The sequence below is a fragment of the Podarcis erhardii genome, assembly GCF_964252035.2.
Source record: "Podarcis erhardii genome assembly, chromosome: 6".
Classification (NCBI taxonomy): domain Eukaryota; kingdom Metazoa; phylum Chordata; class Lepidosauria; order Squamata; family Lacertidae; genus Podarcis; species Podarcis erhardii.
In genome coordinates, this window is record NC_138510.1 from 27,070,212 (window position 1) to 27,092,852 (window position 22,641).

At 41.5% G+C, this 22,641-nt stretch overlaps 1 protein-coding gene across 17 annotated transcripts in view; it reads left to right on the forward strand.

Annotated features, from left to right (window-relative positions):
* Positions 1–22,641, forward strand: part of PTPRT (protein tyrosine phosphatase receptor type T) — a 621,336-nt gene that overhangs the window by 549,016 nt on the left and 49,679 nt on the right. For 9 of the 17 annotated variants that reach the window (XM_081867470.1, XM_081867480.1, XM_081867479.1 and 6 more), the window contains 3 exons: positions 10,493–10,641; positions 17,962–18,039; positions 18,250–18,285. In XM_081867470.1, the coding sequence (XP_081723596.1) occupies positions 10,493–10,641; positions 17,962–18,039; positions 18,250–18,285 (263 nt within the window). The remainder of the gene's footprint in view (positions 1–10,492; positions 10,642–17,961; positions 18,040–18,249; positions 18,286–22,641) is intronic. The other 8 variants (XM_081867474.1, XM_081867475.1, XM_081867476.1 and 5 more) reach the window with 3 other exon arrangements.

The window sequence follows — 22,641 nt, forward strand, 5'->3', positions numbered from 1 at the left end:
ACACTTAACATCTACTGTAGAGAACCAGTGTTGTACAGGGAATACTTTTCATTCTCAGTGCAATCACATACATAAGGCAATAGATGGAGTAGTTCCTAAAGAATAATTTGGGGGGAAATTATACCTGCGGTTTTGGAAAATGGCACCATTTACATGCTGAATCTATTTCTTGTTTTCTTGAGATACATGAAGCTAAATAAAACATCGATTCTCTTTCTAGTTTGAAGAAACCTTTGATCTCACATACTTCACATAAGGTTCCCATACCCAGCCCCTTTGAGATCATTGAAAAGAAAACTGCACTACGGCACTACCTATTAGAAGGATTACATTTACCCTTTTTATGGGTTTATGGGTTTACCCTTTTTATGGGTTGCTTGAGCAGTGGCCAGACAAGCAAGTGTTGCAGATGGAATAGCACTTTTTACAATGGAAGTGAATCAGAACAGATACGTTCAGGGAGACAGAGCCTATTATATCCAATGCTCATTTTCTCATTGTGTCCACACTCACACATTTCGCCTCCTTCCTATATGTTGCTCAGCCTCGCTGTTTCTCTCTATCTTCTCACCCCATCAAAGAATTTATCATATCACTTCTGCCTAGTTCCCATCCTCTGTCTCAGCCCTTATGAGTTGAGGAGATAATTTTGTAGCATTTATATCACTGTCTTCCATCACAGAACCCAAGGTGAAGCACATGTGGTTCCCAGGTGGTCACCACCCAGTTCCAGACCTGGTTAGCTTCAGAAAGGTGGTGGCCTCATGTGCCTTCAGACCATATACTGGAATAGCCTTGAACAGAGAATGTCATTGAGAAGACTAGAGCACAAAGGTTCTTCATCCCCACATAATTTAAGTAAATAGCTCTGTAGCGATTGCACATCTTAATTGAAACCTGGTCCTTGTTAGGTACTAATTATAAATAACTTCTACCCTGCTGCCTGAAAAGCATTCTGATAGACTGCATCCCCACATTCTTTCTTTGCTCTTGGGCAAATGAGCACAATACATGCAGTATTTCTTTGATATCGACATGTTGATGTTAAATTTATGTCAGCACACACTGGTTACTTCTGTTACATTCTTCTCTGAAGTATCCATCCAGCAGCTGTTTCTTCAGACACTTTCCATTTACATAATGAATGAAACACACACATACAATAGTGAGTTTCTTGCTAGCTTCACACTTTATACAGCCTATGCTCTGTGATTGACATTAATGTGATGAAAGCCACTTCCCCTGGATGTTCCAGTTGTTGTGTTTATGGGAAACTGGTCAGAGAAGAGAGCAGGAGTTGTCATTGATACAGGTTGTCAAGACTTCAGAGATAGCATTTCAATTGCCTTATTTGTAGAAGGGAAGCATTTTCAGATAAATGCTTCTGTCACTCTGAAGATAGCTCAACACACCGGCTGACTATCCTCTGCCTTGGTTCTGCATGTTAGTTAGAGCTCAAGGTCTAGCTATGGTAGTTGCTTTAACTTTTTTATCATTTTATTTACCCCTCCCCAAGAAGGATTGCTGTGCCTTCAATAGCTTAAAAAGCAACAAACTAATTTGAGTTTTAGAATTTGAGTTGAGTTTGACTTTTTCATTTGGGTGATGGTGGTTGAAGAAGGGTCTCTAGATATTGAATTAATGGCTCTTTAAAAAAAAAAAAAAGCTGCCAAAAGCTGTCTACTTTTGTATGTTTTTCCCCCTCTTATAATATCTCTGCATCTTGAATCACAAATGCTCACCCCAAAGTAAAAGTGTCTTGTTTTCACAGTTCTGATTTACCTTTTTTATTGCTCTGCTACAACCACAGTTAGGTGGAAGAGAGAAACTCTTTTAGTGTCACCTGAATGAGACACTATTGACACCTCTTCCAGAACAATCAGCAGCTCACCAACATATTTGAAATTCATCTGAAAACATTGTATGGTTTTGCACAAAGTAATTGAATAGTTAACTCAGAGACAATTCAGCATAGTGGAGATGTTGACAGCTATGGCCTACTGGACACACATGATGAACTTGTTGACTATTAACCATATTCCTTATTACAGCGTGGATCAACCCATGCCCTGTGTGAAATGGCTTTCAAGCAAGCAAGAGTAGAGGCTGCTAATCACCATTGGAGTGACTTCTATGACTTGTTGTTGTTGTTGTTTAGTCGTGTCTGACTCTTCGTGACCCCATGGACCAGAGCACGCCAGGCACTCCTGTCTTCCACTGCCTCCCACAATTTGGTCAAAGTCATGTTGGTAGCTTCAAGAACACTGTCCAACCATCTCGTCCTCTGTCATCCCCTTCTTCTTGTGCCCTCCATCTTTCCCAACATCAGGGTCTTTTCCAGGGAGTCTTCTCTTCTCATGAGGTGGCCAAACCTCAGCTTCAGGATCTGTCTTTCCAGTGAGCACTCAGGGCTGATTTCCTTCAGAATGGATAGGTTTGATCTTCTTGCAGTCCATGGGACTCTCAAGAGTCTCCTCCAGCACCATAATTCAAAAGCATCAATTCTTCGGCGATCAGCCTTCTTTATGTCTACATATTAGAGCTTGTTTTGGGAAGGGCTGTAGTTTAAGTAGTAAGCACAGGCTTTGTATACAGAAGGTCAAGAAATCCTTGTCTGAAACCCTGTAAAGCCACTGCTAGATGGACCAATAGTCTGACTTATGAAAAGGCAGATTCTTCTGTTCCTAGAATTCCCTACCATGCAGTATAACATTCATTTGAAATTCCCTATTCTAAATGTTGAGCTACAGCTCTTATAATGATTAGGAAAGCCATGAAAGTTTCAGGGAGGACTGGAGTACAGCTCAAAGAATGTTTCTTCACTACTTAGCTCTCCTAATGTTCAACATGCTGTCCCTCATCTATGCAGGGCAGAAAACTGAGCTATGCTTTTGCTTTTCTTAGTGCTAAGCGAACGGAACAGAACTCAAGCAAATTCCAGCAAACCTCTCTGTTAGTGTCCAGGTTAGTGTGTCTCAGAAACCCCTTGTGTCCACTACAGGAAAGAGAATCACTTTGCTGGCTTTGGAAATGCTTTGGTGCACATGCATTTGAAGCCAAAATATTCCATTTTGTGGGGACTATTCAGTCTCAAAACAGCATTGTTCATTTCCTGCAAAAGCAAATGAAGCCTGCCAGATCCAGCCCTTTGTCATTATCAACATTGTGAAGAAGCTGAAGCATCAGAGCATCCAGCCACTTATTGCCAGAGATAATTTAAGCTGAATTTAATAAGCAATTCTCAGCTTTGTTTACAAACCCCTTTTAAAGCCTCAATAGTGGCCCAGAGTGCTCATTATTAAGGACATATTCATTTTAGATTAGCATTTCCCACAGAGAAATCTGACAAACTTCTGGTGCCAAGTAATTTATGTACCTGTTTCCATTAGCAAATCCAGAAATCTGCCATTGTTCCAGATCACACAGACCAAAATACTGAAGTCATGTATGGTAAAAAGATACATAAAAACAAACTTCACCTGAACATTTACTGCAATAATATGGCCCTTCTGTGATATATATAATATCCTCCTTTCATAAAGTATATATCTATACATTGTTTTCTTGGACCCTCAGCTCAGTTCTTTTGCGCTTAGCTTGAAACAACAGAAAATAGGAAAATGGGTTCCTTTTTCCATCCACTGAAAATGTGATACCTGCCAGGCAAATTACGCCACACTGGTACTGCAGCCACCCCTGTTTGTCATGCCAGGATAAGCAAAAGAATGGCATAGGCTGACATCACCAGTGTGTGTGGACTTTGGGGGCTGAATGTTTAACTCCCCCATCCGAACATTCATATATTATCTCCCTCAGCTTTTAGTACTGTGCACACCCTTCTGGGAGTGAGCTCCTTTGAACTCCTTTGGGCTTATCTCAGAGGGGACATGCATTGTATTGGGCTGTTGTATGAAGGCTGATACATCACCCTGAGATTTGTGTCTTGAGAACATAAATGTTGGTAGGAAGTGGTTGGTGATAACTGGTTTTGCTATCAAGTAGTTGCCTTTTCGGTGAAAGGGGGTGCAAGAGTGGTGGAGTAGAGTGGTGGAGATGTCCTCCTGAGAGTAGTCTCATGGCCACTTACCATGATGGGGCACAGGCAGGGCAGGGAGACTATGAGGTCAGTGCTGCATGGCCACACTGGCAGAGCTGGCTGAAGCAGAATCACAGAATGAACCATTTGTTGTTGTTGTTCAGTCATTTAGTCATGTCCGACTCTTTGTGACCCCATGGACCGGAGCACGCCAGGCACTCCTGTCTTCCACTCCCTCCCGCAGTTTGGTCAGACTCATATTGGTAGCTTCAAAAACACTGTCCAACCATCTCGTCCTCTGTCATTCCCTTCTCCTTGTGCCCTCCATCTTTCCCAACATCAGGGTCTTTTCCAGGGAGTCCTCTCTTCTCATTAGGTGGCCAAAGTATTGGAGCCTCAGCTTCATGATCTGTCCTTCCAGTGAGCACTCAGGGCTGATTTCCTTCAGAATGGATAGGTTTGATCTTCTTGCAGTCCATGGGACTCTCAAGAGTCTCATCCAGCACCATAATTCAAAAGCATCAATTCTTCGGCGATCTATGAGCCATAGAAGCATAGAATTGTAGAGTTGGAAGGGACCACAAGGGTCATCTGGTCCAACCCCCTGCAGTGCAGGGATCTTTTGCCCAACGTGGGGCTGGAACCCATGTCCCTGAGATTAAGAGTCTCATTCTCTATCCATCATGAGCTATCTTGAGCACCTTAATTCCACTGAAAAGTTATGTAGTAGTTGGTTGTTTCTTTCCTTCATTGCAAACAATTGAAATGTTCAGAATCCTGTAATAAGATTGTGATGGTGTTCATTAAAACTCACTAAAGGTTATAAAGGTACCTCACTGGAAACAAAGTGCCATACAGTGATCGCTTCTCCTCTGGAGCTCCCTTTGTTTCAGAACCTACTCAGATGTAAGAGCAGCACTCCGAAGGTATTGGTTGCCAAAATTGCCCCAAACCAAAATACTGCAGGACCACTGATGTACAGACACAGCCTTAGCAACTGCGAGTTTTCCCATTTCAGGAGCAGCTTGATATTTTAGATGTCCCTTCCACTGCAATAAATAAAGAAGCTCACATTAGTGACAGCTCCTCCTCAAATGTGCACTGAACCTTCGTTCTGTACAACAATCCACTAAGACTGGGATTATATATCCTGTGCTGCTGGAACTGCTAATTTCAATTCATTTCACTAGGGGTTGAACATAGCATCCCTTGTAAATATTTAGGTATTGATGTTCTTTCTATTATTTATACTCTGCATTTTGACTCAAGGCAGCTTGCAAAAATTATGGCTGCAGTTTACACAGCTAGTCTTGGGTCTGGCTGCCCATATTTGGTAAACATGAAATGTAATTGAGGCTCCAAAGCTTTAATGTCTCTATCCAACTTCCTGTCAAAAAGGATTAACAGCAAAACAGACTGAGGCTGCAGTTCTGGACCTGCTTACTAAGGAGTAAGCCCAATGGGACTTACATCTGAGTAAACATGAATTGGCTTGCACTGACAAACCTTTTTAGTGCCTTCCCCTCCCCCCTCATTCCCACATTTTGAAATAAATTGATTTACATTTTACTGTATTAGTTCAATATTTTGCCCCCCCCCAAAAAAACAAACAAACAAACAGAAGATTAGTTACTTTATTGCATTAAACCAAAAGCAACACATTTGGATATATATTTTAGCAGCATGTGATATTTTGAAAAGTTTCTGCAATAGATTTGTCTTACGTGAGACTCTAGGTCCTATTATTTATTTTTATATATTTTCAATATTTCTATGCTGCTTCTCAGGACCCTCTGGAAGCAGTCCACATATAGGAATGTAGAAGAAATTAATTTGGTTCCCATTTTAATGTGAACCTAGCTACTCAGGAATTTGCAGTCCCTTAACTGATAGACAAACCCAAATGAAGCTGCTTTTACACACACACACACACACACACACAGAGAGAGAGAGAGAGAGAGAGAGAGAGAGACTTTTCCAAATGTAGTTCTTCAACGAAACTATGGATACAAATTACAAAAATACATATATTAGGGGAAAGTGCATACAGAAATGTGCACATTGGTGAAAGTAATTTGTGAAAATGTATAAGGGGAAATTGCTTGCAAAATATGTATGCCAAGCACAGCATAGGTCAGCATAACAAAACAAAAGAAACCATTTAAAACAGACACACGTTTTCAAATTAAAATAGCCAGCCCAGAATCAAAACAACAAGCAGATCAAAGCAGGTACCCAGCAACACAAACTTTCTGAACCAAATGGCCAAAAAAGTGTGGCCATGTCATCGTTGTAATCAAAATGCTGTATGCCAATAGTATTTTCAATCCCTGGCATGGTTCAAACAGCCATAGTAGAGAGACTGAGGGAAACAGACAACAGCAGTAAGCTCTGGAAAAGCATGTGATTCCTATTTGTTGCCTCACAGCAAATGAATGCAAAGGCCACTCTGGGTAGGAGTCATCCCATTAGTTGACAAGGCTTCAGCAGTCACCTTCTTCTGATGTTTAAATGTGATTCATTGTCATTAAAATTTCAGTTCTGTTGTGACTTTTCTAAATAACGAGCAACCTATGGTCCTAAAGCAGCCTTCCCCAACCTGGTGCCCTCCATATGTTGTTGGACTACAACAACAACAGCATCCCTAACCGCTACCCATACTGGTTGAGGGCTGGTGGAAGTTGCAACCAAAGCCAATCTGTAGGGTACCCAATCAGCTTGGGGAATTCTTTCTAGGTATATGTGCAACCATGGCTTTTCAGCAAGGCTTACTTGGCAGACTGCAGTATTAAATAAGCATGGTTGATAAATAATTGAAAAGAAAGATTTTCTCTGCAAGGATCCAATTAATTTTTCCTTAAAGATGGAGGCATGTTTTAGGCTCATCACTGATTGTGAGCAAGTCAATTTAGTTTGTGGGAAACTGCAAACTCTTAACATAATTTAATTACATTATTCAGATTTCAATAACAAAGAAAATAAGATTAAAGTCCCTGCTTACAGTAATCTTCCTTTCTTCCCTTATATTTGTTTGTTTTATTTTCTTATCAATGGAGGCCATGTGAGCAAACTTCTTTGCTGGTGCAGAAGATTTATGTGGTATCTTTCCAGGCAGCTGGTTTATAGAATGTCAAATATTCATTCTGAATGAGTCCCCCCACCCTACCCACCACCTTCAGATATGAATGAAGACTTGACCAGCTAAATGTCAACAGAAGCCGAGTTGATCACTCTTCTCCATTTTCATACAGCTGGTAGTCAGAGGCAAACAATGGGATCTCCCATTGTTGGGTAGGTTTGAGGTGGGGGCGAGGAGAGCAATTTTAGAGCTGACAGTGGACTGGTTGTTTATTATTTCAAAGGTTTTGCTGTCACTCTTAATCATTTCTGATTTTTACACTCAACGCAGGCAAATCTCCTGTAGAAGGGTGGTTAATTTAATGTGACTTCTCTCTCTCTTACAGGCCTAGTGCCTTATTTTAGGATATTTCTGCAGTCCATTTTAGGAAAGTGTGAGAAAGAAGTCACATACAGTTGCTCTTACACTAATTCTGTCTCAGTGGGTAGCTTTGCTCTAAGTGAAATGATGAGCCTTGTTCAAAGAATTGCAGTCACATCCCAAAATGGTTTATAGTTGATAGAGGTAGGGTAGTACACTACTAGTAATTCTGGTGAGATGTTATATCTCCACAGATGAATATGACATCTCAACATTTGAGATCAGTGTGCTGAAATGTTTCTTTTATTTATGTTTCTTGGTGTAAGACGAAGAAAATTTCATGCAAAGATTTTATATATAATATTACTTGGCCTCTTTTCTCATATTCAGTTTTAATGTGGCATAGCCAACATAAGATGACATTTCTCAGGTGAGCTGTTTCTTCTCAGTGAATTTCCACAAGGAAAGAGTTGGGACCTAGTGTTTACTAAAGAGGGGAACTTCTAATTCACACCCAATTCACTAGTAAAATAAAGAGAGAAATAACTCTGCTTATTTTCTGACCAAGTACATTTTCAGAAATACATTAGCCTACTCTCTTACAGCCCCTCCCTATCACACACTCAACCTCGTGGACCCCAAATAACCATTCCTTTTACCTTTTAAGTGATGTTCTGTCAGCTATGAAGGGGAAGGAGGGCTTCTTGCTCTCCCCTCTATGACAGCATATCAGCAGCATGTCAGGTGTCAGAAAGAGGAAGGTGAGAAAAGCTTAGTTTGTTCTGCTGCTAATGCTCCTTTGTTGTGATCATATAGGTGCTCTCAAGCCTGTATCTAGACTTGAGTCCAGTGTGTGTCATTGACAACAGAGGCATCAATAATTTTCTGAAGATCCTTGACATGTAGAGGGTTCACAAGGTACAATAAATACAGGATTTGGGGATCTTATGACTAATAGTTGCTCATAGTGCTTGCAAGGAGACCAAATATCCTATGAGCTCTGCTCCGTATTCCTATCTTAAGAGCCTAGAAATGTACCTTGGAGAAGGAAAGGAGGTGGCAGTGGTAAGTTCTCCTCAAGGCCCCAGCAACCCACTATCTTCCCCTGCCCTCATACATACCAATACTGGATCATTCTCACCACATGGGAACAAATTCAGGAGAACTACTCACCACCTGAAAATGATAGGTAGGAATTAATCAGTACTATTTTCAAACAAATCTGATGTGTATATGAAATGTGGACTGTGTCTTCTGTAACTAATGTGGTATATGTTTCTGTTTAGAAATGGCAAACAGGAAATTACTAGGTGGCACTCAGTAGCCCATTTTAAGAACATAAGACTCCTGCAGTATTAGACCAAGGGTCCATCTCCATAATCCTGTTTCCAACAGTGGTCAGCTAGATGCTTTCAGGAAAAGTCCACACACAAATAGTGTGTGAAGGAAACAACCTTCTTCTGCTGCTTTCTGCCTTCACTCACAGCATCTAGTATTTAGATGGATATTGCCTCTGGAAACAGAGCAGTGGTGAGGAAACTCTGGCCCACAGGACAAATTAAGCCCATGAGCCTATCTAATTTGGACTTCAAGGCTGTTGTGGGAACAACCAAGAGCCTCAGAGTGCACTTCTGATTTCATTGGCTTGCATTTTTGGACTGTTTAAATTAGGCATGGAATGCAAGCCCTGCTGCCTCAGGCAGGATCATTTCTACTCGGGAGCTCCCCTAAAACCACAACTGCAAAGGGACAATTGGGAACTTTAGAAAGTGTTGTCAGCTGCTCCTTTGCAGCCCAGACTTGTATTTGGTGCTGCTTCGATTTGGAGCCAAATACAAATCTTACTGCTTTGGGGGAGTCTGAATCTACCTGATGCCATATCACACTGTTGAACTTTTCCCCGAGCCAAAACCATGATGTATGTCTTCCAGGATCTGCTCCCGGGTGAGTCTCGTGACCTGTGTTATGCTCTCAAGTGCTTTATTCAGGGTGAGAGAGCAGGGTATGAAAGTGAGAGAGAGAGTGGCAGCCAAAATGGCCGCCGTGATCTCACACAAAAAACACCAGGATGTCCCTTTGTTCGGAGCACTTGCGAAGTATGCCATATTATATCAGGTAACTAAAACAGGTGTATAGGTCAAATGTGACCCACAGAGGGTTGCCACTTTTGATCCTGCCCGTCAGATGAAAATGGTTCCCTACCCATGACATTGAGGGTTTCACAAGTGAATAATACCCCAAACAAGAATATTTTTCAGCCCAGGATGTATATAAAGTGTCACTGTTGCTCTTGATGTCGTAGGAATCAGGGAGAAAAACATATATATTTTTATTAAAAATATGTAAATACAACTATTTAATGGTAGCTTTTCATTACATTTACCCTCGGGTATGGGGAATCAAAAACTCAGTTTAAGCAACTGTGTCAACAACACTTTAAAGAGTGTTTCCTTTTGTGTGATACCTGCTCTTTTCTGTTAGGCTTCTTTGGAAACAAGGTAAAGGGACAAAGCCCCAACCTGAGATCCCCACACATTGCCCCATGGTGACAACCAGCTTTCCACTTTGGATTGGTATATGGGGAAGAGACAAGGCATTTCTCAAGGGAGGTAGATTTGGCCCTGGGCTTTTAGGTATTGATCTAGTGTAAACCTATCACTGGGAAATTCCAGGCTGGATTTAGGCAGTTGCCTGTTATTTTCCCATTAATATCCCATTCTGCTGTTTTCTCTTTTCCTTGGCCCTACTTTTGTTTGCTCTCAGTTTACATGACACTCCATTGCTAGTTTCCATATGCACTTTCCATTGCTAATGCTTACAATGGAGATGCAATGTGATGCTTCCTCACATTTGCAAATAGACCTGCATGTTGCTCAAAGCCAGAAATATATTCTTTCTCTCTCTTTTAAGGTATTATTTTGTCGGCTTGTTTTCTTTCAGTTTGATCAGTTAAGAAATGGTAAAACCAAAACAAAAACACTAACAATGGTTTCTTCCCTCTTCAAAACACCCTGAAGGAAACTAGCCAAGAAGCAAAAGGAGACGCAGAGCAGCAGTCAGAGAGAAATGGGCCCTGTTGCTTCTTCAGACAAGACTGCTACGAAACTCAGTTCTGCTCATAATGAAGAAGCCTTTTCTTCAAGCTGCCAAGATGTTAATGGATTCAGTAAGTTTTACTTGTTTGCAATTGGTACCTCCATATTCAGAAAGCTTTATGGTAATTAAAAGTCTTGGATCCCGTGGGAGCAAAAATCTTAAGGATTTGAAACTTATTGTAAGGGAAACAACAGTAATAAAAATAACTGGGAGAGTGAAATGTCTCCATTTCCGTTCCTGAGATGTTTCTCTTTCTGCTACAGGTCTCTGCTTTTTCTAATGTCACTTGAATAAAAGTATTAAAATAGTTCATTTTAGCACCTGAGCAATTTAGGCAAGTTTCTGTTTCACTGAATTCTGACTTGAGTAGAACAACTGCACATGGTTCTTGAACTGGCTGTGCAACCCCCAAACAGACAAGCCAACCCCAGGCATATTTGGAAGCTGGAGTTCTTCATGACCTAGTGGCCATACAGCAACCATACAGTTGCCACAGTTCATCAGAACAGGAACAACAGCTCCAGGTCAGGTGTTACATGTCCATAGCAACCTATTCCTCCATTACTAGATCCAGATCAACCCAGCATTGTTACACAGCTGCTGAGCCCTGCCACATCCCATGCCTGTGGTTTGACTGCCCCCTGCCCTGGCACTGGAAGGGAATACCACATCAGTACAGTGTAGCTGATGATGGTGATGATAGAATTGAAATTTCCTCTAAGATTAAAGGTTATGTCTTGCTGGGACAGCTGAGGAACACACAGAAAACAGAGCACTGCATTTTTGTTACAATCCTCTGTGCTTAATTTCCCCCCCTCCAAAACAACACATGGCTCAGTTATTAATCAATACTATCTAAAACTATGCTAAGCTGTTTTAGTTAGAGAGTGCAGGTTCACAGGCAAAGTTAGAAACCAGAAATGCGGTCAGTGTTAGAGGACACCTGGAAACTACAGACATTCCACTTCTACCTGCAACCAGTGGTGCCTTGCAAGATGAAAATAATTCGTTCTGCGAGTCTTTTCGTCTTGCGGTTTTTTCGTCTTGCGAAGCATCCCTATTAGCGGATTAGCGCTATTAGCGGCTTAGTGGCTATTAGCGGCTTAGCGGCTTAGAAAAAGGGGGGGGGAGCGAAAAAACTCGCAAGACTCACAAGACGTTTTCATCTTGCGAAGCAAGCCCATAGGGAAATTCATCTTGCGAAGTGCCTCGAAAAACAGAAAACCCTTTCTTCTAGCGGGTTTTTCGTCTTGCGAGGCATTCGTCTTGTGGGGCACCACTGTAGCTGTTAATGGAAGGGCTGTAGCTCAGTAGCAGAGTATTGGCTTTACATGAAGAAGGTCCCAGGTTATATTCCTAGCATGTCCAGGGAGGGCTAGGAGCCACGGAAGCAGAAATGGCCTCAGCCTTTGTGCACGTTTGTGGTCAGGAATAGGACTCTGGTAACTGTGAGGGAGCCAGTGTGGTGTAGTGGTTAAGAGCAGTAGACTCGTAATCTGGGGAACTGGGTTCGTGTCTCCACTCCTCCACATGCAGCTGCTGGGTGACCTTGGGCTAGTCACACTTCTTTGAAGTCTCTCAGCCCCACTCACCTCACACAGTGTTTGTTGTGGGGGAGGAAGGGAATGGAGATTGTTAGCCGCTTTGAGACTCCTTTGGGTAATGATAAAGGGGGATATCAAATCCAAACTCTTCTTCTTCTTCCAAACTGTAATGTCTTAAAAACCAGGAAACATAAAATAATTATGTGGAGTGTGGAATCTGCCATGTAAGAAGCTTTGTATCAAAGCTGCTGTGATTTTACTCAGTGCCCTATGGAAGAAATGGATATAGAATCATAGAATCATAGAATCATAGAATCATAGAATCATAGAGTTGGAAGAGACCACAAGGGCCATCGAGTCCAACCCCCTGCCAAGCAGGAAACACCATCAGAGCACTCCTGACATATGGCTGTCAAGCCTCTGCTTAAAGACCTCCAAAGAAGGAGACTCCACCACACTCCTTGGCAGCAAATTCCACTGTCGAATAGCTCTTACTGTCAGGAAGTTCTTCCTAATGTTTAGGTGGAATCTTTTTTCTTGTAGTTTGGAACCATTGCTCCGTGTCTGCTTCTCTGGAGCAGCAGAAAACAACCTTTTCCCCTCCTCTATGTGACATCCTTTTATATATTTGAACATGGCTATCATATCACCCCTTAACCTCCTCTTCTCCAGGCTAAACATGCCCAGCTCCCTTAGCCGTTCCTCATAAGGCATCGTTTCCAGGCCTTTGACCATTTTGGTGGCAAGGAAGATCAGACTAGGGAGCTAAAATTATCCACAAGTATCTGTAGCATCCAGTGAGGTACATTACACAGAGCACATCTCCTGAAGCCTGGCATCCCATGAGCATGATGAGTGAGACGCCGTATCAAATGAACAATGATACACTAATGATCCATCCAGCACAGAGGCACTGCTGTGCCGACACCACACTGATGGACTGTCATGCAGTAGGTCATACATAAAGCAGATCTGGCAGGAGTGGTCCAAAGGAGTAGTCTGCATCATGGACACAACCAGGTTGACAGCTGTTGGAAAGTAAGAGAAGAAAAAGGAAGGTAAAATTTAGGATTTTATCACAGGTTGCTTATTCAGGAATCTCAGTTTGGAAGCCAAGCAGTTTTGCTTTGAAACTAAAGGGCGTGAAATATTCACTTCTGAAACAGAGGACATTGCCTAAGGAAGTCCACGGGAAGGTGTTATGCTAGCATGACATCTGATGTTGCATTCAAAGCCATGCTGTCATGTGCAGTTATAAAGTTAGCATTGCCTACTGGGAACTTAGATGGGAACAATAAGGGCAAAGATGATGAGTGCAGAAAAAAGTTCCTTATGAGTATTATTAGAGCTGACACTGAAGTTCACCAGTTGTGAAATTCAGGTTGAATACATAACTCCTGCAGTAGCTAAAGCTTTCCTCCAGATCCTGAAAGCCTCAGCAAAAGCTGCAAGACTTTCAGCATATTTCCTCCACAAAAATCAGTTGATTACATTCACTGTACTGTGTATAGAACAAGAGAAAGGATGTGATTGTTCTATTTGTATAGAATAGTAAACCCTTGTTAGTTTGGGGGCAAAACAACACAGTGGTGGTTCATGAAGGGGTTTCATCCTCCCAATTGTGGTGGGGCTGAACTTGGGTGGGGATGGGACAATGTAGGAGTAGCAAACCTTGGGGAGCTTCAGAGTTGGAGGTGGTGGCTCTGCAGATGTGGGCATACTGGTGGGGCTGCTGCCACCAGCCTGGAAGTCCATCAACCTTGCTGCTTCACCCTACCTGATCCCTGTCTAAATAAGCACAACACGATCACTGCTGGGAACACACTACTGCTTCCATATGCACACAAACCCTCACAAGCCACTGCTGTGTTGCTTTGGAAGCACTGGCAAACCCATTCTTATATATTAGAATTCAGTGTTTTAAGGTCTGTATGACACAGTGTGCTATCACTCTGGGTTATATCCAATGTAGTGGTAAAGTAAGCATCCTGTCAGTGACAGAATTTCTGCTTGTGCCACTGGACTTTTTCTCCCTTCTCCCCTTGCATATCCCCTAAATCTGTTCTGCGTTTCCCCCCAACCCTCCCTAGGAGATTTGGGGAGGGGGGAGGGCAAGAAGAGGAGGAAAGTACCATTGTGCAAGCAGAAACCCTTGCACTAATGAGACGAGGAAGTTGAGTGCTTCCCTTTGCCTTAGCAATCTGAAACTGTATTTATTGAGGCACTTTTGTTTTCTTTAATAATAATTGAACAATTAAGAATAATTAATGATGATGATTTTAGAAAAAGAGGTTTCCATCTGGAAACCCTGAAAGTCCCAAACCTTGAGAACAACAGAGTCTTGTGTAAGGATGTGTGTGTGTGTGTGTGTGTGTGTGTGTGTGTGTGTGTGAGAGAGAGAGAGAGAGAGAGAGAGAGAGAGAGAGAGAGAGTTACTAGCAGAGTTACTGGCTCAGGACTTCCAAAGAAAATCCAACTTCTGGATTTGACTTAGCAGAACAAGGAATATACTTCTCCATGGAGATTCAAAGCATCTCTTGGTACCTTATTCTGGCTTGTCTTCCTTCTGAATCTCCTATTGCCTGCATAACTGCCAGGGCCACTTGGAATCAGAGGCAAATGGTGTGCTCCAGGGTGGGCACAGGTTAAAACAATGACAAGTTTGAAGAGCCAGGTGCAGGCACTATAGACCACATCAGGCCAATGATTAGGTTACAGGGAAGATAAAAAAGTGCAGAATGGGCAGAGGCAGGAGGCATCGGCCAAGAGAGTCAGGCTCTGGAAGGCTGGAGAGGTGATGCAAGGCACAAGATTGTGTGACTACTCAAACAACAAATTGCTTAGATTTGGGATGCAAAGGTTAAGAGAGTTTTTACACAAAGCCAGCAAGACTTCTGAGTCCTCTGGGCTGGGAACAGCAAGGCCTTCAAACTGTCCTGGTGTCTGCAATAGCAATAGGAAATCTAGCCTTTGTTCTAAGATTTACTAGTTTATTTTTCATTGCCAGTTGAAGTCACAAGAGTCACTTGCATTCACTGGATAATTCAGCGTGATGCTGCCTGTGGTGCTGTAGAACTGGGTTCACTAGTGAATTTTAGGGTTTCCTATAGAACTTGTTCGGGGGATGTGGGTGGCACTGTGGTATAAACCACAAAGCCTGGGGCTTGACGATCAGAAGGTCGGTGGTTCGAATCCCTGTGACAGGATGAGCTCCCATTGCTCAGTCCCTGCTCCTGCCAACCTAGCAGTTTGAAAGCACATCCCGGCGGGATGGTAAACGGCATTTCCATGGACTGCTCTGGTTCGCCAGAAGCAGTTTAGTCATGCTGGCCACATGACCCGGAAGCTGTACACCGGCTCCCTTGGCCAGTAAAGCAAAATGAGCACCGCAACCCCAGAGTCGTCTGTGAATGGACCTAACAGTCAGGGGTCCCTTTACCTTTTTTTATAGAACTTGTGCAGTAAGAGCACTAGCAGGTCAAAATAATCCCAGTCTCGGTATTTTTAAAAACTAATTTGCATTCTTAGTGTAATTATTTAGGAATGTTGTTGGACTCCAACTCCCATCAGCCCCAACCAGCATGGCCAATGGTCAGCATTTATGGAATCTGAAGGCCAACAGCATCTGAAAGGCTGCAGGTTAGCCATCTCTACTTTAGGCGATGGTTTTTAAAGACTCATGTGTTCATCGATACATATCCAAAGAGCCAGTCTATCGAGTGCCTATATGCTTAGCAGTATACACTTCCTTTTCTTAAGGAAAGACTTTGGCTCCATAAGAGATTTGTACAACATGTGAGTTAGGTGCATTAAATGCCATCAGTGAAATCTTATGCGGTACAGTTCCCTTGTTATAAACAACCTTGTTAACAGTAGATTCTACTGGCACACTAGCACTTTGTTCAGTTTCCCATGGGACAATACTTTGGAAAATTGCTTGACCTGCTTTTTTTTAAGTGTAATAGAAATATCTGTAGGCTTGATACAACTCCACCTGGAGTCTGTTAGAATAGCACTGTTCACCCCATGGAGTAATTCTGATGAGCTTTTATTCATTTGTAAATAATGTTTACTCTGGAGATCTAGAAATTGCTTCTGAAATTGCTTTGATGTATATTGGATTTTATCTATTTTTATATGGTATTATGGAACAATTATTTCTATTTTATCTATTGACATCTCTCTTTTTAATGTACTGTGGGTTTTTTGCATTAACTCATTTCCCGCCACAGTGAAGGTGAAGACAAATATATAATTGTAACACTGGAAACAAATGTGAAAGGACTGCAAACCACATTTTCTGAGACCAGAGTACCATAAATCCTTAAATATTGGCTGGCCCATGTAAAGCCAGCTTCCAAGACATATTGAAATGTAAAAGTGTTGCATAAAGTGTTGCAAATACCATGATTCTGACTCGATTAAAAAGCTTGAAGATTGAAGGAAGACATCTTAAATCTAGAGACAGGGTGGGTTTCTTGTTTGAATCCCCGCCCCCTGCCTCCAATTGTGGGGGTACCTCTCTTCATGTACAAAGCTAACATGTACAAAGCTGAATTTGATCTCACCACACCACATTTATAACAACACTCATATCAGCATTTTGCACTAGCCGAAGTCTGTGAATTCTCTTCAAGGGCAGTCCCACATAAAGCACATTACATCAGTTGATCCTTAAGGGTTTGGAGAAATAAACGTTCTTTGGAAGTCAAATGTCTGATGGGGCTTCTGCGGCTTCCGATTGGCTGCAGGAGCTTCCTACAGCCAATTAGAAGCCGCGCTTTGGAAGTCGAACGTTTCGGAAATCGAATGGACTTCTGGAACAGATTCTGTTTGACTTCTGAGGTACGACTCTAATGTGTGTACATGTAGTTCCTGGGAAATGGAATCAGTTGACGTCAGGTATCAGCCAAGGTGCAAGTAGGATGAGACAAAGTTGGCTTGGTAGTGCCTTCGAATATGCTACTAAAACTGACTCATAAGAAGGGGAAGAAACTAGCTTGATGAAAAGTGGAGACTGTTGCAGCTATAGAGAGCACTGACCACTAGGGATATCAGATTCAAATAACAATTCCAATAACAACAGAAAAGGGAGCAGAAATTGCAGGTGTTTGCTTATTCATCCCATGTCCATCCCTACTGCCCACTCCAGTCTCAGTATCCAGAAAAGTTAACTTCAAATTCTCATATAATTTCAAGCCAACTTGTGCTGTCAAGAACCATCTGTTTGAGGGTCAGGCTTCTGTTGCACCTGCTAATTTCCTTCCAATTTGTGCTTTTTGTATACATATTTAAAATTCTTCACCCCATCAACCCACACCCATGAACCTGTTTAAAAGAGAACTCCCTAATTTTTATTTTGCGAAAGTTGTGATACTGCACATTGATAATACTGATATACATGGCTGGAAGTCCACCTCCATTAACATGTTTTAGTCCAATGCAATTCAGATAACTTGTGTTGTTCTTGTGGGTTCCAAACCTCAACTATGGATTTATGCTTCCATATTCTTATTTTGCAGTCTTCTCCAAATGTATGTGTGGTGTTTGGGAAGGAGGAACATATGTAGCTTAGCAGGAGTGCCCTGTATGTGTTATGTTGCTTTTCTCTGCTGTATATGAGCAGTTCTAGGGTTTTTGGCACCCATTTTATTCGTGTATTTTTATTTATTTTTTAAATACCGTCTATTGGTGGTATTAGAAGACTATGTTTGCTTCTAGGCAGTTTAATTATGTCACATCCAGTGAATTAAATGCTACTCTGTTCTCTAAGGAGCTTTTCTCTCTGTTCTGTTATCTTTCTCTATACATTTCTAAAGCTTCTTCCTTATGTCTTTCCTACCTAGCACCATCCTCTCCTTGTTCATTTTCTGTCCAAAGCAAAACCCTTCAGAGCAAATCTTTGTTGAATTCCTACTACTCAGGTACTTATGTAGACTTTATTCTTGATTGTGTGCTTTTGTGCCTTTCCCTGTAGATACATAAATATGGCAGTAAAGAACCGAGTCATTGGGATGTTGGAAACAGCTAACTTTGTGTTTTTATTTTATTTTCCACATTATTTTTCTCCTGTTGACCTTCTGTTGGGTTCCATTGATCCGTGTTCTGTGCGCAAATGGAATTTCATCTCAAAGTATCATCAGACACTGTTCCATCGACCACACTGTTAGGTAAGAGGACTGTTATGGTGCACAATAGCCTGTTGATGAGAAAACACATCCATTCTATCTGAAAATGGCTTGATAGAATATTGGCAGACATATTCCAAAACTGTTGTTTGTTTGAGGCGGCCCCCATTTTGGATGGTAAACATCTCATCATCACCAAAATGTGTAACTGATTTTACCATATGCTCAGTGTCAAAACTCTGCCACCTTATCAGTCTCATTCCTTCAAAGGCTATGATGCAGTCTCAAACGATAATTAAACACACATACACACTCTCCAAAACAGCATTGTGGGGATGCTGTTTGAAAGTTAAAGGATTAGAATTAACCCCAAAGATGAATTTGAGGGACTTTGATTTGGAAGAAATTGTTAGGAACATTTGTTCTAACTTCTACCAATATAGAAAGAAAAAGAAAAAGAAAAAATCATGAAAATGTGGCTCTCTGCTAAGCCCCCGAATGAAGAACATTTAAATCACATAATGGAATTCATTTCTTTTTTATTGATTCCCCTTTCAATAAAAAAGATTGGATTATTCCTTTACTCTCAACTCTTGTCATTCTGTTTTTCATTTTTTAAGATTAGATATTTGTATGCTTAGGGATAAAAGGCTTAAAAATATGTTTGTCATTTTTGCACACCTAGTAGAGCAAATAAAATAGGTCGCGCCTGCAAAGCTGATGCACAGATGTTGCATGTCTGAAGATAAAACCCAGTACCCCTGATTTGTATAAACAGAGCATTGATTTTTAAAAAATAAATTTAAAAAATTGTAATTTCGTCTATGGTGTATCAGAGAGCAGCACATTGAGTGGTTCCAGAGGCTGAGTATTGCTGTAGGCAGAAACATAACACAAGCAAGGTGCAACCATTTGTGCATTAAAAATAATCCAAGGGATAGGGAAGTAATGAAGAAAGGATGGACCACAAGGGTAGGAGCCTCACAGACCCAGAGATTTGTGTGTGCCTGCATTGTCTGCATGCTGGAACCGTAGGATACTTGAGCAACTCCTCTGGAATATAAAGGACTTGGATATACACTTTAATTCAAAGGACTTATCCTCATACCAGAGGAATTGGAGGTGGATGCAATTTTCACTGACTCCTCCTTTCCCTCAGTGGCCCTCCCTGTGGCCATTGAAAACATGATCTGGAGATTTGTTTCTATGGGCTATAGAAAGAAGAGGAAATCAGTGAAAATCACTGTCCCACGTGCCCCAGAGGCGAACTTCCATTCAATCAATCACCAGTTAAGATGGCTGTGCTCTATCTCCACATTTGGAAGCGATTGCTCTTGTGCTCAGGTACTGTTTGAGGGTTTCACACAGATATTTGGTTGGCCACTGTGAGAACAGGATGCTGGACTACATGAGCCATTGGCCTGATCCTGTAGGTTCTTCTTTTGTTTCTATAATCCTGATTCTCTCCCTCAAATGGAAGGAGACTTGGAGGAGCAAGTCTGGATCCAACCCACAATGATTTTTTCCAGCCACACATGGTTTTCCAAGAGGATAAGAACATGCTTGCTCATAAAGCACATTTTCTTGTGAAATCAGCCACAACTGGAAGCTGGGCCAACCTGATCTGAGCCAAACATGAACAAACAAAACATCACAACATTCTTTTTTTTTTTTTTTAAGGACTTCTCCCATTTTTTATTTTTTTGTTTGTTTGATGATTTCAGACTGGAATATCCTGTGCAGAATAGATCTACTAAATTCTGTATCCTCCTTGAAAAAGAACAGTGGTTTGGAACACCTCTTGAGGAAATTGTACTTATCATGTGTGTGAAAATAGTGGAGTTCTGCTCCTAGCCCTCTGTAGGGTGTGGTGTTTGGGGGCCCCAGATACCAATGTGTAGTTTCAAAGTGGGTTTTGAGTGGTCAAAGGTTTATTAGTATCCACAAGAAAAAATAAATATTGTTTGAGGCAGGCAATAGATATTTTGAGCAAAAATTATTTCCTATCCCTCTTGATGGCTTACCTGATGGCTCACCTCCATCTGTAGCAACCTCTTAGCACAGCTCTTTGGACGGTGAAAATGGGAAGTATTCCATCATTATGCCAAAGCTGCAGGAACAAAAATCTGTTTAAGGTCCAGGAGCCGACTAACAATGACAAGTTCCCTCTCAGCTCTGCTTCCCAGTCCAACCACTGAAGGTCACTAGTGCTGTCATTTGGTTCCGACGAGTGACACTTTCTGTGGCCTCAGCAGGGCACCACTGTTGTTTGTGAGCCACATGCTACTCATTCATTCATAAATATGTACCTGCCTCCCCTGGGTCCCAGGCCCGTCTCCATTTATATAGGACCCAGGACTTAAGTTTCTTTGCTTAAAGTTGACGTTATTTATAAAATTCCAAGATCGTGAAACTGAAATCTCTAAGCCAGCAAATGTTATTTCTTTTAGAAAACATTGTGCATTATAGACAGCACACCATAGTATTGTATATTAACTCCACCATAGATGTATGTGATGTTGCTTTACCATACTCCAAAGTCATGTTCCTGTTTCTTGACAATCTGTCCATAATTTTGTATGTTGCATAGTTATTTAATATATTGTAAACTTTTGGGAATTATTGGTATAACTGGAGGTGGACTGAGCAGTGTAATTCTGTCCCATTTTAGTTTCACTAACACTTTGTCATAGGCCCATTCAGGTCCCAGAATATTTTGAAACAACACATGAAAAAAAATGCATTTAAATTATACACATCTTGTACAAATCGAATTTGCAATTTTCATGTGATATAAGCACATTTCACATATATATATTTTTAAAAAATAACTGCTTTGTTTTTGACAAGCAGTCAAAGCGAGAATGGTTTTGGTTCCATTCTAGAGAGAATATGCAAAGCAATTGATAAACATGGGTGAGCTCTCTCTTGTTTACATTTGACTCAACCTAAATGATTAAAGGACTTTCCTTCCTAAAAAAAAAAAAGCTCAACAATGTTGACCTGAACCCCCAAAAGGGGGGTAGATCACTGCCAGTTTTTATTCTGTGAGTAGATTGCAGTCTCTTGGGAGTTGTAAACCCCTGAAATAGATCTAGGATAATTTCCTGAGCCAAAGTAAGTCTTGGAAAATGACCTCCTTCCACACCAACCTTTGGGGTTCCCAAAACACAATCACTCTCAGGCTCCTATTTCCCATAACATACCGTATTTTTCGCTCTATAACACGCACCAGACCATAACACGCACATAGTTTTTAGAGGAGGAAAACAAGAAAAAAAATATTATAAATGAAATAGTGGATATATGATTTTTGTGGTTCATGCTGTGGCCACAGACATGTGATCTGACAGTGAGTTTGGAGTAGCCCAATGCAAAAATCCTGAGGATCCATGTGGATCCATGCTTTGTAACCACAGAGGAGGGAAGGAAGGGGGACCATGGATCCTCTGCTCACGACTGCAGCAAATCCCCCCCGCCACCCGCAGGCATTCGCTCCATAACACGCACAGACATTTCCCCTTACTTTCTAGGAGGAAAAAAGTGAGTGTTATGGTGCAAAAAATACGGTATTTTTCCCCTGTCTTATTACTTAACCAGCCAGTGGTGATGAGAGTTGTGACAGCATGAGTAGATAAATAGGTACCACTGCAGCAGGAAGGTAAACGGCGTTTCCATGCATTCTGTCACTCGTCACAGTCCTCCGTGTGCCAGTAGCAGTTTAGTCGTGCTGGCCACATGACCCGTAAAACTGTCTGTGGACAAACGCCAACTTGCTTGGTCTGAAAAGTGGTGAGCGCCACACCCCATAGTCACCTTTGACTGGACTTAACCGTCCAGGGGTCCTTTACCTTTTTACCTTTACCTTGCCTCATCCTCCCTCAATGCTGCTGGCCAGATAATTAAATAGAAAGTAGAATGGTGCTTTTCAGAGTGGGGAATTGGCAGATGAGGTTGGCAGGGCAGTCAGAACTTCTCTGGCTTGATTTTAATCCAAGATGCAGGTGGGCAGAAGGTGCCTTGTAAAGCTCTTCTCTTCTTGGGATGTGAACATTTATGTGTTCCCAAGGTTCTCTTCTGTGACACCACCTTCAGAGAACTTCACTTGAAGTTCTACTCATAAATTCACAATACACATGAACAAATACATAGGTGAACAAATAATGAACAAACAGGTGAAAAACAGCTGCATTTTGTAGTCTCCTAGCAAGTGCTGCTATATGCATCTAAACAGCTGAAAAGGCAAAGTTGATGATGGTGTGTTATAACTGAGTTTCAGCATCATTAACTTGATCAGAAGATTAGATTATTTTATAGTGGGTTTTTTTTTATTTTAAAAAGTGGAAGTTTAAAAACTGACAACTCAATCCATGATACATTAGCTGCCATGCTGCAGTC